At 48.3% G+C, this 16,974-nt stretch overlaps 1 protein-coding gene across 1 annotated transcript; it reads left to right on the plus strand.

Annotated features, from left to right (window-relative positions):
- The first annotated feature begins 518 nt into the window (after positions 1 to 518).
- On the plus strand, positions 519 to 13,807 carry STC1 (stanniocalcin 1). Its single transcript, XM_014885182.2, has 4 exons — positions 519 to 938; positions 4,041 to 4,183; positions 6,384 to 6,595; positions 11,724 to 13,807. Exons 1-4 carry the CDS (start codon positions 821 to 823, stop codon positions 11,995 to 11,997), a joined length of 747 nt encoding a protein of 248 aa, XP_014740668.1. The 5' UTR covers positions 519 to 820; the 3' UTR covers positions 11,998 to 13,807.
- The last annotated feature ends 3,167 nt before the right edge of the window (positions 13,808 to 16,974 follow it).

Genomic DNA, 16,974 nt, shown 5'->3' on the forward strand with positions numbered 1-16,974 from the left:
TGAATCCCGGGGCTCGCACGTGCTGGGGCAGGAGGCAGCGCAGGGAAAGGTGAGAGCCGGGGCAGGAGCGGGAGGATCCCGGCCAGCCCCAACCCCATCCCCGAGCCCCCCAAAGCCGCCCCTTCCCAACCCCGCCATCACTCCCGGACGGATGGGAACAGCTTTTCCTACAGGGCAGGTGATTTTCTTTTGGGGTGGGGGCGCTTTAGGACGGCGCTGTCATTTCCTCGAGCTCCACGATCCATAGGAAGCCTCCCCCCCTCCCCTTTCCCTTTCCCACCGCTCCTCCAAGGATGAACTTTTCGCTCATTGTTCTTTGGCAGGTACTTTTAATGGGCTGGGGAAAAAAAAAAAAAAAAAAAAAAATATTCTTCCTGTGAAGTTGCAGTTTTTTTGTGGGGCTTGAATGAGTCCAGTCCTCCCCTGGCTCTGCCCAGCGCCGCCGATTGGCTCCGCAGCCCGGGGGGGACCGATAAGGGCGGCTATAAAATCCTCGCAGCTCCCGGTCCCCCAGCGAGCAGGAGCCAGAGGGGCCACCCGGATCCTCCGCACATCCCTGCGCTCATCCCCGGGCTCGCCAGGATCCTCCTCCTCCCTCTTTCCTTCCTTCCTTCCTTCCTTCCCTCCCTCCTGCCAGAGCGTATCCAGCTCCACATCTTCGCTCGAGCCGGAGTGCAAGAGGAGAGGCGCACACATCCCCAAAAAAGAAAAAAAAAAAAAAAAAAAAAAAAAAAAAAAAAAAAAAAAGATCAAACCACCCAAAAAAAGAAAAAAAAAAAAAAACAACCCAACCCCACACTTAGCGGAAACTTGTCAGAGAATGCTCCTAAAGTCTGGTTTTCTCCTGCTGCTGCTGATCAGTGCATCCGCATCCTACGAAGCTGAGCAGAATGACTCTGTGAGCCCCAGGAAAGCGCGGGTGGCAGCGCAGAACTCAGGTAACGCCGAGGGCTCGGAGCCGCAGCCCCGATGCCTTAAACTGTCTCCGATTTCTCTGCTGCTGATTTTTCTTCTTCTTCTTTTTCTTTTTTTTTTTTTTTTTTTTACCTTTTTATTTTTTTTCTTTTCCCCTTCTAAACTTACCGTCAGGCAGCACAAATGTTCCTTTCGGGGCTGGCAGGAGCTGCTGGTGCAGAGCTGGGATCTCCTGGCGGAGCCGGGGCAGAGCTGCGAGGATGCGATCCAGGCTCTCCCCTCCTCCCCCGGCTCCTCAATGAGTCCCGTGCGCTTTTCGGTCATTTTTTTTTTCTTTTCCTGCTTGCATGTATCCCCTCTGGCTGGTGTTAAATCCCTTGCTTTTTAGGAAGTTGATGAAATCCGCGGCGCTGGGACTGCCCCATTGTTCTGTGAACATCTGTCTGTTCAAAGAGGGGCAGCCAGAGCCGCCCCTTTGAAGAACGCAGTAACCTAGAAACTGTCCCCTGCTCGCTGAGATTGTCACAAACCGGCGGCTATCGCTCAGCTGCCACCGTAAAAATACATCGGTGACATTTAACAAACTTGCTTTCACCATGGAGAGAGAGAAAAAAAAAAAATTGCTGAATGTCTGGACTTTGCTGCTGAGATAACTTGGAGACATTGTCTGGAACAATGGGAATTTAAAAATCTGCCTTCTACTGTGCTGCACAGATATTGAAGCTCTAATTCGGAGCTCATTAACAGCTGATTTATTTTAGCTCCGCAAGGCTCTGCAGCGTTGGAGCGGGGGGTGTTTGCTCGATTTTTGCTTTTGTATTTGGTTGCTATAGGAACGTGGGGTCTCCCTCTCGCACCGTGCCTAAAACAATCAAAGCTCCGCCGAGTCTGCTGCGAGCGAAGTTCTAATTGGAACCTGTGGAAAGCTAATTATGGGGCTGGCTCGTGCTGCGGGAGGTTATGAACCGGGGAGGGGATGAATTACCAAATATTCCTCCCTTCAGGCACGTCAGCAAGAGCGCGGAGCCACGAGGGGTTAATTGGGGGAATTTTTTTTTTTTTAATGTTATTTCTCCTTTTATTTTTTTTTTTTTCTGGGAAACAAAAAAAACCCCGGTTATAAAGAATTCTCTTCAGCGTACAAGTTAGATTTAATAAGGTGTGTTCTGTCCCAGTAAAGCCTCGCTTTTCCCACACCTCAGGGCTGGATGGGAGACCCTGGGCTCGCATTTCTTCCCCAAGAATGTCTGGTAACCTGAGCTGCAAAAGCGATGAACGTGCCTTGCCCGGGCGCGGGAGGGGACAGATGTTCGGCTCAGCCAGGAAGGTTAATCCCGGCTAATTTCAGGGCAATCATGTGGCAATTCTGCTGATTCATTGTTAAAATGCCCTGGATCTGCTCTGAGAAAGCCGGGATGACGAGGATACCCTCGTGCTCAGACTCACCGCAGCCTCCGGGGTTTTTATTATCCCCGGAGCTCCATTACCTGAAATTTCTCTGCCCAAATTTCCCTTCCCCTCCCCAATCTTCAGGAAAAAAATGACCTTTTTTGGCTACGCCTGCAAACTCTCAGGGCAGTTTTAGCACCGAGCTGCTGGATCGAGTCCTGAGTGTTGAGAATTGACTCTCAAGCTAAAATCTTCTTTCTAGGTAATTCAGGCGTTTTCAGAAAAGCACAAATACCTCCCAATAAATGCGATTTCCTGCCAACTTGTTGGCGTTTGCCAACACTCGAATCTCATTTTCGGAGCGGTTTTGTGCTGCCAGGCTGCTCCTGTTGGACAAAGATCAAGGAAGGGACCTCGGAGCTTTCCATGGGCCCATCCTCATCCCTGCTCCTCCTTTTAGAGGGACTTGGGATAAAGATGGGAATGCCTGAAGTGAGGATTGGGGTGGGGTGGACATTTGGGTCTCCATCCAAGCAAGGTCTGTGAGGTGCTGCCTCTTTAATCCGTGTGTGACCCTCGAGGGGTTTGGTGGCTGGAATTTCTGTTCCTTGGGGTGCTGGTTGTGGCTTCAGAGAATTCTGGAGTTGCAGAATGATAGGAAAATAGAATGATAGAATGACAGAATTCTGGAATTATAGAATCCCAGAACTATAGAATCCTGGAATGATTTGGGTTGGAAGGGACTTTAGAGCCCATCCCATCCCCTTCCACTATCCCAGGCTGCTCCAACCTGGCCTTGGACATTTACAGGGATGAGGAACCCACAAATTCTCTGGGCACTCTGTGCCAGGGCCTCACTGCCCTCCAAGCAAGGAATTCCTCCCTAATATCTGACCTAGATCTCTCCTCTTTTAGCTTAAAACCATTCCCAGCTCTTCTATCACTGTGCACATAAAAAGTCGCTCTCCCACTTTTTTATAATCTGATTTTCAGCACCGGGAGGGGCTCTGAGATCTCCCTGCAGTTTTTTCAGGCAGAGCTCTCCCAGCCTGGCTCCATGGCAGAGTTTGGAGCATCAGGGAGGGTTTGAGCTGCACCCAGTGCCAGAGCAGGATTTGGCTGCGGGTTGGGATCAGGTTTAGCTGCAGGTTGGGATGGGATTTGGCTGCGGGTTGGGATGGGATTTGGCTGGAAGTTGGGATGGGATTTGGCTGCGGGTTGGGATGGGATTTGACTGCAGGTTGGGATGGGTTTCCATGTGCTGGTATCTGAGGGTTGGGATGGGATCTGGCTGCAGTTTGGGATGGGATCTGACTGCAGTTTGGGATGGGATCTGGCTGCAGGTTGGGGTGGGATCTGGCTGCAGTTTGGGATGGGATCTGGCTGCAGGTTGGGATGGGATCTGGCTGCAGTTTGGGATCAGATTTGGCTGCAGTTTGGGATGGGATCTGGCTGCAGTTTGGGATGGGATCTGACTGCAGTTTGGGATGGGCTCTGGCTGCAGTTTGGGATGGGCTCTGGCTGCAGGTTGGGATGGGCTCTGGCTGCAGGTTGGGATGGGCTCTGGCTGCAGTTTGGGATGGGCTCTGGCTGCAGGCTGGGATGGGCTCTGGCTGCAGGTCGGGATGGGATCTGGCTGCAGGCTGGGATGGGCTCTGGCTGCAGGTCGGGATGGGATCTGGCTGCAGGCTGGGATGGGTTTCCACGTGCTGACGTTCCCGTTGCTCTCTCCCCAGCCGAGGTGGTTCGCTGCCTGAACAGTGCCCTCCAGGTGGGCTGCGGAGCCTTCGCCTGCCTGGAGAACTCCACGTGCGACACGGACGGGATGTACGACATCTGCAAATCCTTCCTCTACAGCGCTGCTAAATTCGACACTCAGGTACAGCCCGGGCACAAAGGGGACGGGAATAAAACCCGGCCAGGGATCAAACCCGGCCGAGAATGAATAAAACCTGGCCGACAATAAAACCCGGCCGGGGATCAAACCCAGCCAAGAATAAAACGCGGCCGAAAATAAAACCTGGTCGAAAATAAGGAATAAATGGGAGCCGCCTTTTCATGCCCCCGACAAGCACGTGCTAAGAGCTCCGCTCAACGCCTGCCTTAATTTAAGCTGCGCTTTGGGCAGGATTAACCCTCCCCTCCCTGCAGCCCTTCCTGCTCCTCTCAGCCCCGTTTTTGGCTCCAGGCGCGTCCTCCAGGGCTCTTTTTCCACCCGCTCCTTGCTCCGTGTGCCGACTTGGCACGGAGGGTTCCGTGGGGCGGAGAGCAAGGTTTCCTCTCCAGGAAGAAATAGAAATGTTCTTCGAACAAAATAAATCTCCTGCCTGTGTGACCTGGCACAGGGCTGGGCTTTGGCTTGGAAGTGTTTGGGTCTGGGAATCCGCGGCCAGATCGGGGCTGCAGGGAGAATAAATGGGAAAATATTGGAGGGCTGTGCTCTGCCAAAATCACTTTCCCTCTGTGCTTTCCTCCCAAAATTCACACAGCTCCTTGTTCCCTGTGCTCCTGCTCCCAAGCACTGATTTAAAAGCTGGTAAAGGCGCCTGAGGTCCCAACCAGGAGTGTTAAACTGCTGGCATTAAATTGATGTCAAATCAATCTGTGGGGCAGAATTTCCCCATCTCTGGTCCTGGCACTTCCAGGATTCCCACTCAATCTTTAGGAATGGGAGTTCAGAGCATCCCAACTGCTGAGAGCAACAACTCTGCAATAATTGGAAAAATTCAAATCCCATTCCCTGCTATGCCTGGCAGGTCTGTAATTACTGGAGGGTAATTAGCACAGCCAGGCCTGCTGGAGTATCCATAACTTCCCTTCTTTCAGATTCCCTGGAATTCTGGTGAAGCTGTATTAGTGTTTTATCTTCTATTTTCCTCTTCAGTCAGAGTCGGGATTGAAGCACGAGAGATGGATTTTTTGTGTTCAGACTCAATTGTTTATTAATTCTTATTTATAGTACAGTGAGTTTTACAGCACTTCCAGCTAACAAGCTAAAAGAGAAAAAAATAGAGCTGGAACTTGCTCAAGGTCTTTTAAGGCCTAGCTGTTCAATTAAAAACGAACATTTATATTATTTATACTTTTGACTTAATTATCAAACACTTGTGACCCGCAGTGCAGAATTTTCCATCCAACCAAAAACCACCTAAAACCAAAAAGAAGGAACAAGGAGGAAGAAGAAGCAAGTGCCCCAAAACCTCCATCTTCTCCCATACCTTGGGGTTTGGGGGTTTATTATAAAATTTGGGGTTTACTATATTCAAAAACCCCAAATTCCAAACCCTTCACCATATGATATCACACACTTCTATTCCAACTACACAATTCTATTCCAACTCAAATTTTGGAATCCTTCTCCAAGGCCTCAAGTCACAAGCAGTGCTGTTTTTGGGGGTCAGTGCTTGACAGCACAGAAAGTTCAGAACTCCCAGGGTTCCTATTGGATCCCAAAAACCTGGAATTTTTGGGTTTTCTGTGCTTTCTGACACTGACCCCAGGAGAACAAAGCTTTGGACCTGAGACCTTGGAAAAGCTTCCAAAATGTGAGTGGTGGAGTTAAAATCACGGGTGTGTGGTTAAACAGAAGTGTGTGATTGCACACGGTGAAGGGTTTGGGATTTGGGGTTTTTATAATATAATAACAGGTGTGGGGCAAGATGGAGGATTTTGGGTGGTGTCTCTTTCTGTGCTCATCTCCCTCCTTCTCCAGGATTTCAGGCAGTTTTTGGTTGGACAGTCAGTGCTGCACGGGGGGTCACAGGAGTTTGGTTATTGGGCTAAAAGTATCAATAATATCGGTGTTAATTCTTTATTGGACTCTTTAGGTTTAAAAGCCCTTGTAGCAGCTGGATCTGTCTCCTTTTTGCTCACTTGGTAAAAGTGCTGCAGAACTCTCTGTACTTTAGATAAGATTGAATAAAAACCAAACCCAAACACGAGAAAATTCATCTCCATGGCGTTTTTAATCCTGACCCTGAGTGAAGACAGAAAAAAAAACGAAGACAAACCACAAATGAAGCAGCGCAGAGCTCCCAGCGCTGTCCCAGCTTCCAGGGCCTTTTCCCTTCCGTTTGCAGGGAAAAGCTTTTGTGAAGGAGAGCCTGAAGTGCATCGCCAACGGCGTCACGTCCAAGGTGTTCCTGGCCATCCGCAGGTGCTCCACGTTCCAGAGGATGATCTCCGAGGTGCAGGAGGAGTGCTACAGCAAGCTGGACATGTGCGGCATCGCCCGGCGCAACCCCGAGGCCATCACCGAGGTGGTGCAGCTGCCACACCAGTTCTCCAACAGGTACGGGGGGCATGGAATGGGAATTTCCTTGGGATATGGGAATGGGAATTTCCTTGGGATATGGGAATGGGAGGCAGGAGAGAGAGAGACAGCTCCTAAAAAAGTTCTCCAACAGGTACGGGGGACATGGAATGGGAAATCCCTTGGGATATTGGAATGGGAGGCAGGAGAGAGAGGGGCAGCTCCCAAACCAGTTCTCCAACAGGTATGGGGGACATGGAATGGGAAATTCCTTGGGATATCAGAATGGGAAATTCCTTGGAATATCAGAATGGGAATTTCCTTGGGATATTGGGAATTGGAGGCAGGAGAGAGAGACAGCTCCCAAACCAGTTCTCCAACAGGTATGAGGAGTAATGGAATGGGAAATTCCTTGGGATATCGGAATGGGAATTTCCCTGGAATATCAGAATGGGAGGCAGGAGAGAGAGGGACAGCTCCCAAACCAGTTCTCCAACAGGTATGGGGGACATGGAATGGGAAATTCCTTGGGATATCAGAATGGGAATTTCCTTGGAATATCAGAATGGGAATTTCCTTGGGATATTGGGAATTGGAGGCAGGAGAGAGAGACAGCTCCCAAACCAGTTCTCCAACAGGTATGGGGGACATGGAATGGGAAATCCCTTGGGATGTTGGAATGGGAATTTCCTTGGAATATCAGAATGGGAGGCAGGAGAGAGAGGGGCAGCTCCCAAACCCGTTCTCCAACAGGTACGAGGGGTAATGGAATGGGAATTTCCTTGAGATATGGGAATGGGAGGCAGGAGAGAGAGAGACAGCTCCTAAAAAAGTTCTCCAACAGGTATGGGGGACATGGAATGGGAAATTCCTTGGGATAGCAGAATGGGAATTTCCTTGGAATATCAGAATGGGAAATTCCTTGGGATATTGGAATGGGAATTGCAGAGGCAGGAGAGAGAGGGGCAGCTGCCACACCAGTTCTCCAACAGGTACAGGGGACACGGGAATGGGAAATTCCTTGGGATATTGGAATGGGAATTTCCTTGAAATATCAGAATGGGAATTGCAGAGGCAGGAGTGAGAGGGGCAGCTCCCAAACCAGTTCTCCAACAGGTATGGGGGACATGGAATGGGAATTTCCTTGGAGTATCAGAAAGGGAATTTCCTTGGAATACTGCAATGGGAATTTTCTTGGAATATCAGAATGGGAATTGCAGAGGCAGGAGTGAGAGGGGCCAAGGTGGTTCAGTGCTTGCAGGTCCTCAAACAGCTCAGCCCAGTGAAGGTCTCTGCCTCTCTGAACCCTGTGCAGTTTTAGATCCATTCTCCCTTCTCTTTTTGAGAAATGCATTTATTTCCCAAATAATGTATTTTGTATTTGTATTCCCAAATAATGTATAATGTTTTGGGGTTTTTTTGGAAAATACACTTGTTTTTCATTTTGGGAAAATACATTTATTTCCCTTTCTGGGAAAATCCTTTTTTTCTCCTTTTTTTTGGGAAATACATTTCTTTCTCCTTTGGGAGATACATTTAAAAGCATCTCCAGAGGAGAACCATACAATTACCTGGACATCCCTTACTCCAGAGCCTGGAGTTTGTTTAAATGTTAATTTTTTTTTGTTTAGTGCACTATAATGGTCAATGATCCCAAATCAGGTTGATTAATTTGGCACGTCTGGCACACTGAGGGTTTCAGGGCTGCTCAGGGAATCATGGAGTGGTTTGGGTGGGCAGGGACCTTAAACCCCATCCCACCCCTGCCCAGGACAGGGACACCTTTCCCTGTCCCAGCCCTGTCCAGCCTGGCTTTCTCCATCCATTGGCACCTCATTCCCTTCTCCACCTGGAAAATAGATCCTTGTCCTCCAAGTCACCACGAAAATCCAGGACAAGCTGAAGGAACCAGCTCACCTGATCCTGTAAAACCCCACTGTGCCCTCACCCAGAGCTCCTCATTCCCAGGGACAGCCTGGGGCTCTCACTGCTCTGCTTTGGGGCTGTCTCCTGCTCCTGTTCCAAACATTAAACACTAAAAAAAAAAAAAAGCAAACCAAAATCACAAAAAGGTGTGCTAAACCTAAACTGTGAGCCAGACCAGAAACAAATACGAGCTGACAGAGCCACCCAAAACCAAAATGAGAACAGTCACCACCAGAGCTTCACCTGGGCAGCCTCTGGATGCTCGAAACATGTCTGGATTGGGGTTCTAGTGAGGAATATTGAAATATTCAGGAATGTCAGGCTGCTGGACAAGGGACACAGGGAGGCCCCAGGGAGCTGCTGCAGTCTGGGCAGTCACGCTGCAGGGCCAGGGAATTCTTCCTCCAAACCCTGGAACAATCACTGCTGAGTCTTGTGACTGGGATCAAAGGAACCTTTTTGGAGAGCTTGGGGTCAATAATTCTGGGATTGGAGCACGAGCAGAGCACTGGGTCATGGGGCCTGGCTGTGCCCAAACCTCCAAACCCATCCCAGGACAGGTGCACAGGTGATAAATACATTTTATGTTGCATCAACCAGCATCAATTTATTCAGAGAATCCCAGAATAACCAGAGTTGGAGGAGACCCACAAGGATCATGGAAATGCATTTCCTAATGCAGAAAACTCTGTTGCAAATGGACAATTTTTTTTTCTTGTCTATGTAGGAAAAAAAGGGCAAAATTGGGAAGGCAAAATTGGGAAGGCAAAATTGAGACAGCAAAATTGGGAAGGCAAAATTATACTGGGGGGGGGGAGGAAAAAAATGAAACTTTTGTGTGTGTGTTTCCCCCCCAAGCAAATTTGGAAGAGATTTTGTGGAGGACTGGGAAAGGTTAAAGTGATGGATCGTGGATTTCAGCAGCCCTTGGAGGGGGACATGGGGACACTGGGCAGGGCTGGGGATGCTCCTCTGGGAGAACCAAGCCTTGGAATCTCTCCTGAGGAGGAGGAGGAGGAGGAGGAGGAGGAGGAGGAGGAAGGAGGAGGAGGAGGAGGAGGGAGCTCTTCCCCCAGCCCGAGGCAGAGGATATTGTGACACGTTGAGGAACAAAAGGCGCAGGATTTCCCAGCTCCGAGGTTCCAGCGAGGGCTCCCAGAGCATCCTGCTTTCCCAGCCGCTGGCCCTGCAGGATCAGAATGTGCCACTTGGCCCGGCCGCCCAGGGGAAGTAGTTAAAGGTCATTGCATCTTCCTGTGATTTCATCTCAGCCTTAGCAGGAGCGGCAGGGGAGGAAAAGCTCAGCTCACAGCCCAGCTCTGCCAGGCTCTGCAAAAGTGTCCGAGTCCAGGGCTCTGTGTCCAGCCCTGATTTAAGCTCCGATTTAAGCCCGGGCTCAGCTTTGCTCATTTTCACTTCAGACCTCGCTCCCAGCCCTGCTAAGCCGGGCTTACAGAGAGCCGGAGCCTGGTCCTTTTGTGCAGCTCCAACTGTGACCTCACCTGACCTCCCCTGGCTGCTCCAAAGGGCTGAGAGTTGGGAAAGGACTTGGAATGGGAACTCTCATTTCCCTCTTCCTTCCCCTCCTCCACCTGCAGGTTGTTCTCCTCTCTGCTCCTGTGGAAAAATGTCACCGTGACCTTAAAGTGCTTAAAATAAGTTCCCCGACGTCCTTTCAGGCAGAAATCCCAGCAAATGTGGGACTGCTGCCCTTTTTCCCAACTTTGTCTCCCTGGGAAGACGTTCCCTGGTGCAGGAGCTCTCCCAGCCCAGCTCCTGGGGCTGTGGAGGAGAATTCCTGGGAGGAATTCTCAGCAGGGCTGGGAATTCAGACCAGCACCAATTCCTGGCTGCTCCTTGGACGAGGAATTTGTGCCCAGGGCTGCTGGAAGGGGAAGGTGCAGCTGGAGAGGAGGCAGGGAAAGCTTTGATTGAGGTTTTGTGCATGGAGGTGCCAATGGATTGTGTGTCCTGAGGGAATCCCGGGATCTGCCAGGCTGGGATTGAGGGAATCTCCCCCTGCTGCTTGTCAGGGCTGCGCAGGGAAAGGGACAGGAGGGACAAAGGGAACGGAGGTGACAACGGATTGTGTGTCCTGAAGATCTGTCCTAAGGGAATCCCGGGATCTGCCAGGCTTGGACTGAGCTGATTCTCCCCCTGATCCTTGTAAAGGCAGTGCAGGGAAAGGGACAGGAGGGACAGCAGGGACAGCAGGGACAGCAGGGAATGGTGGCCCAGGGGTGGATCAGTGCTGGCTGTGCCTCGGAGCACAGGCCAGGCCAGGCTGCGATCCCGGCAGGATCTGTTGTTGCCAACAACAATTCTTTTCCTTCCCAAAGCTCCAGGAACTCGGGTGTTTAGCAGAGTAACTCACACCCTTTAACCCATTTCTCGTTTTTCCCTTCCTGATCCACCAGGATGGCTCCAAACCCACTGTGCTCACTCCCTCCCCTCCCACACCTGGGGCAGCTGCAATTTGGGGCAATTAAATCCGAATTTTGGTGACGGTGTTCCTCCCCTGTGCCCAGGGCAGGGTGCAGTGACAACAAGGTTGGACTTGACCTTGGGAGACCTTTCCCTTAAAAAAAAAAACCTTTAAAATTCTGTGACAACACCATCAGAAATCAATTCTAAACACACTCTGGAGGAGTTAAAAATCCTGATTCTGGGTGGGTGATTACTCTGTGTGCTAACCAGGTGCCTGTGCTGCAGGTATTACAACAAACACTCTCTGGGCAAGTTAAAAATCCTAATTCTAGGTGGGAGGTGACACCATGGACTAACCAGGTCCCTATGCCACAGGTATTAAAACAAACACACTGAATGAGTTAAAAATCCCAATTCTGGGTGGGAGGTGACACTAACCAGCTCCCTGTGCTGCAGGTATTACAACAAACATGTTCTGGACAAGTTAAAAATCCCAATTTTGTCACTTTTGTCACCTGGCTGGGTGACACCATGGACTAACCAGGTCCCTATGCCTTTTAATACTAGGTATTAAAACAAACACACTGGATGAGTTAAAAATCCCAGTTCTAGGTGGGAGGTGACACTAATGAGCTCCCTGTGCTGCAGGTATTACAACAAACACACTCTGGATGAGTTAAAAATCCCAATTCTGGGTGGGAGGTGACACTAATGAGCTCCCTATCCTGCAGGTATTACAACAAACACACTCTGGATGAATTAAAAATCCCAATTCTGGGTGGGAGGTGACACTAACCAGCTCCCTATCCTGCAGGTATTACAACAAGCTGGTGCGGAGCCTGCTGGAGTGCGACGAGGACACGGTGAGCACCATCAAGGAGAGCCTGATGGAGAAGCTGGGGCCCAACATGGCCAGCCTGTTCCACCTCCTGCAGAGTGACCACTGCGCCCAGGGCCACCCCAGGGCCGAGTTCCTGCGCAGGAGGATCTCAGAGCCGCAGAAGCTGAAGCTGCTCCTCAGGAACCTGCGAGGTGAGAGCTCGGCCAAGCGCGGCTCCGCCGAGCGGGCTGGGGGAGAGCAAAGCTGAGGGCTCTGCTCCAGGACGCTGCTGCACCCAAAGCCAGTGGACTTTTGTAGGTATTTTAAACCTCCCCCCCTCTCCCACCAGGAGCTGGGTTTTAGTTCCTTTAGGGCTCCTTTAGTTGGTTCATCTTTTCTGTTCCTCTCGGACTGCGTGGGTCTGTGTTCGGTGTCGCGGTTTTCTCGCCGGCCAGGCGGCTCTGTCTCTTCTCTTCCCCACAACGACAACTGAAAAAAAAATCTGTTATCCCCAAAAATCTGAGTCTTAAGTAGATCCCTGCAGAGGTCAGGCCTTCAGGCACCAAGCTGCCGAAGTTGAGAGGCTGAGTTTTGTCCCAAACCCTTGTGCTGACACCACCCAGGCCTGGAGATTCGGCACCGGCGGGAGGAGCCGCTCCTCTCCCGCAGGTGACGAAAAATGCACTAAAAAAAAAAAAAAAAACAAAAAAACAAAAAACTCTTGCACATCCTAAAAATCCCCGTGGGATTCATGTCATGAATCTGTGCTGGCCATGGACGAGCATGGATGTCACGTCCCCTGGTCCTGTAGTGTCACCCTCAGTCCTAACCCTTCCAGCTGTGAGCACGTTTAAGCCGGGATTTACCAAACTCGCTGGGTGGTTTTAGTCACCAGGACCTGGCACCGCGGTGCAAAACGAGTTCAAACCACCCCACAAAGCCCAAAAAGCAGGGGAAGGACGAGTTCTACCACGGAAAGAGGTGCCAGGCTGTGGCTGGAGCTGGTTCAGGAGGTCCCATAACCGTGTGTTGTATTTCCGAGCTCACATCTCTGTACTGTATTTAACTGCCTGAAGCTTTAAACGAAGCCTAACAGAAACAAAGCCTGTCTTAAGATTAGAGTATTAAAGGCCTTGCTCTAACTGTGGTATAAATAGTGCTAAAATCTGTCTGTACTGTACATAAACTGCACCAGACTCTGCTTCAAAGGAGCAGAACAGAATAACTTTATTGCCTAAACTAAGTTTTGTAAGTCAGCTCTTTCTTTATTATTATTTTATTTTTCCTGGAAGCAGCACCTCTGTCGTAGTCAAGAGTTCACGTTCCACTCTGTGGCCTTTTTAGAAAGGAAGAGGGGAAAGGTTTAGGACGTGAATCACAGGGCCAGGAACGGCTTTTCAGAGCTAAAATTGAGGGAAAATCCATGAAAAACCCAAGTTCAGGCTGGTCAGGAGATGCACTTAGACCCAAGGCAGAGCTGCTGGGAATTTTGGAATGACCAGATCCTGTGGGAATCTCACAGGGCAGAACTCCCGTCAGGAGTTCTGGGGAAAGGCAGGGAAAATCCATCATTCCCTGGACAGGAAAGCTGAGCACACGGAATGAGCTCTGGGAGCTGCTTTTCCTCCATCCTCCATCCTCATCCTCCTCCTCCTCAGCGGGCTCTGGGAAGAGGAGCAGAGCTGGGAGATCCCAAACCCCACAGGCGGGCTCTGGTGAGCCCCAAAAATCCTTTTTGTGGTGTTGGATCCACCAGGGTGATCCCAAATCCATCCCCTGGGGTCTCTGCAGAGTGGGACACTCTGCCTCAGATCCTTGGGGAGCTGATAAAGGAAGGATCTCTTTTCCTTGTGGAAACCTGAAGCAATAGAACTTTTTTTTCTTTTTTTTTTTTTTTTTTTTTTTTTTTTTGTGTTGTTTGGAAAACCACAAAGCCTTTAAACCAGAACTTGCTGCTAAAATATCAAAACCAGATGCAGTGGCAGCGTTTCAGACGTCGCTGTCTCCATGACATGTAGCCCAAAAGTGCTGGCACGGAATTGGAAGCAGCAAAAAAAAAAAAAAAAAAAAAAAAAAAAAAAAAAAAAAAAAAAAAATGTTGCTGACATCGGGGGAGGGTCAGAAATTGTGATTTTTTTTTTTTTTTTTTTTTTTTTTTTTTTTTTTTTGGGATTCTCCTGGAGCCATCCAGGGTGAGGAAGATGCAAATTTGCTCCTTCCTGAATCAGGCAGGGATTGAGAGGCCGACACAAAGAAGTTCTGAGAGGTTGAAAACCGAAAGCTCCTGGAGTATTCCGACCTTAAAATTGGGATTATATTTAGGAATTGATCCCAGGGGTGCATCCTCGGGAGCCAGGGAGTTCCACTGGGGTTTGTGCATCCAGTCCCTGCTTTTATTTGGGAATTTGTCACAAAAAGTGACAATTTTGGTCACAAAAAGTGACAATTTTGGTCACAAAAAGTCTCTCCCTGGCTCGGGGCAGGGCTCAGACCCCAGCTGGGAGAGCTCCAGAGCTCCCACTGAGGGATCCCAAAGCTCCCAGGAGCTTTCCAAGGACACCTGGGCAGGATTTCCCTCATGGGAAGCAGCTTCTCCACCCACCCATTTCTCTGCAACTCTGCCCAAAGCAGATTTGGGGCCGAGGAGGAGCCTTGGACATCCCAAATCCATCTTTTTTTTTTTTTTTTTTGGAGGATCCAGAAAGAAATTTCCATTTCCAGCAGAGATTTCCACTCTGTCTCCTGAGAATGGGTGGGAAGAGGAGTGGGGAGACGATTCCCCCCCCCGGTGGGATTTGCCAGGAATCATTCCAGGGAATTCCCCCCGTGCCACCACATCCCAAAGAGCCACAATTCCCAAATTTTTTGAGCTGCTTTGAAGCCGCTTTTGTGCCCGTGCTGGTGCAGGGAGGAATTTGGGAGGAATTTGGGAGGAATTTGGGAGGAATTTGGGAGGAATTTGGGATCGCTCATCCCTCCCCTCTCCCGAGCTGGGCACTCGCAGCTCTCGGGATTTTTTGGAGGCTCTTCCCAACCCTTGGGAATGACAGAAAAATTTGGATTTAGGTGTGAGAGACCCCTCGGGATGGGGAACGATCCCCAAGATCGAGTCCAGCAATTTCACCTCGGAGTTCATCTCTGCTTCATTTTTTTTTTTTTTTTTTTTTATGTCTCACTAAAGGATTTTTCTCTCGGGGGCGGGGAGGGTTTGCATGAATCTCGTGATTTGTTTGCACTTTAGACGTTTTTGTGCCATTATAAATTTGCATTATTTGTATTTATAATTTAAAGAGAGCTAGAAAAGGGGAAAGGGAGAGAGTTTGGGGGGGGATTTTGGTTTTTTTTGGGGTGGTTTTTTTTTTTTTTTTTTTTTGCTGAGTACTGGAATAAACAGTGAGCATATCTGGTATATGTCTTTATTTATTGTTTCCATGACGTTTGTAAAGCTCCGTGTGTTCATATAAAGGTTATTTGAAACATATCATAGCGAGGAGAGAGAGGCAAGTTATTTTCTTTGCTTATTTTTATAATTAAAGATGCATAACGTAACGAGGCCTACGTTGGATTTTCTGCTGCAATGAAATAAAAAGTCAAATTTAAGGGGTTTTGCTGTCCGAGTCTTTATTGGGCTGAATAAAAATGTTGGATTTTCCTTGGATTGAGAATCAGAGCTCTGCTTTCTCCTCTGGCTGTTTCATAAATCCCGTGGCAGTGGCCTGGTAATTGCATTTTATTTTATTTATTCCACCCTGCTAATTAAGGCAGAAGCGCTTTTTAATGAAGGCAGCTGCAGGGAAATCAAACACCTGGATTCTGGCTTTCCATGTGCATTTTATCAGTCAGGAAATCTCAGATTTCCACTGGAACATCAAAAAATAAATTTAATAATCAGCCGAGGAAAAGTGGGAGCTCCGTTCTGACTCTGCTCCAAAAGCTGCTGCGAAGTTTAAAAAATCATTTTCCCATCACAAGAGAGGGTGAGAATAAAGCAATAGAAGAGGATTAATAAAAAAATTCTTGCCCTAAAATCATGGAAAGGTTTGGATTGGAAGGATTTTAAAGCTGAACTCCCAACCCCTGCACTACTAATCTTGCAGTACTATTATTAATATTATTATTATTTTAATTATTATTATTACTATTACTATTAATATTATCATATTATGATTACTATTACAATATAATCATTATAATTTTCATAATCGAAATAATAATTACCGTTATTATCATTTTAACATTTTATTAATATTCATGAATGAAATTATTAAAATAACTAAAAATAAATATTAAAATTAATGAATTATAATGAAAGATAATACGTCATTATTATAATTATTTACATCGTTGACACCATTGGAAATTCCCTTGGACGTTTCCACCTGGAGCTCCCAGCTGTGATAATATTCCAGAATTTCAACAACTTTTTAATATTTGGGAATAAAATGGACACACTTAGGTCAGTGCTGGAAATGGAGGGAGCTGAATTCCCAAAAAAAAAAGAGCAGGAACAGAGGGGTCGGATCAACCAGGGCTCTGTGGTGGAAAACCAGGAGGAAAATCATCCTGGAAAAGGAAATTTTGGCTCAGTGGTGAAGAAAATTTTGTTAAAAAAAGGAAATTTATGTTTGATAGCCAAGATAAAAGTCCTGGAAAAGGAAATTTAGGCTTGAAGATGAAGAAAGGAGTCCTAGGAAAGGAAATCTGGGCTCAATGGTGAAGAAAATGATCCTAGAAAAGGAAATTTAGGGTGGAAAATCACCAAAAGAGCCCTGGAAAAGGAGATTTTGGCTCCGTGACAAAGAAAAAAGTCTTGGAAAAGGAAATTTAGGCTTGATGACGAAGAAAAGTCCTGGAAAAGGAAATCTGGGCTGGGTGATGACGAAGAGCTCGGGAAACATTAAAATCCTGCTTGATTTTCCCCAGGAATTTGATTTGGCCAAGATCCAAAGGATTTTCTGGATGTTCTTGTCTTGTCAATGGGGTTTTTTGTTTTTTTGGTTTTTTTTTTTGCAGTTTCGTGATGAAACAAAGGGACCAAATCAGATTTTCCTGCTCCTCACCCTTCCTGCCAGCTTTGGGAGGGAGGGAAGGAGGGAGGAGTGGGACCCCTGACACTTCCCAAAGGGATGGGAATGAAATTCGGGATCAGACTTCCCTTCCTGCCTCCCAGGAACCGAGAAAAATCAAAAGCAGGGGAGGGGGAAAAAGCTCCCACAGAAATGAAGGACAAAAAAAAAAATCCCAC

This window comes from Sturnus vulgaris, chromosome 28 (genome assembly GCF_052056855.1).
Source record: "Sturnus vulgaris isolate bStuVul1 chromosome 28, bStuVul1.hap1, whole genome shotgun sequence".
NCBI classification, from domain to species: domain Eukaryota; kingdom Metazoa; phylum Chordata; class Aves; order Passeriformes; family Sturnidae; genus Sturnus; species Sturnus vulgaris.

Excerpts from the sequence above, each read along its gene's own strand:
- STC1 (XM_014885182.2), top strand. The coding sequence starts at position 821 with ATGCTCCTAAAGTCTGGTTTTCTCCTGCTGCTGCTGATCAGTGCATCC. Across the intron at positions 939-4,040 it reads GGTGGCAGCGCAGAACTCAG|CCGAGGTGGTTCGCTGCCTG; the intron begins GTAACGCCGAGG and ends CTCTCTCCCCAG. Across the intron at positions 4,184-6,383 it reads CTGCTAAATTCGACACTCAG|GGAAAAGCTTTTGTGAAGGA; the intron begins GTACAGCCCGGG and ends TTCCGTTTGCAG.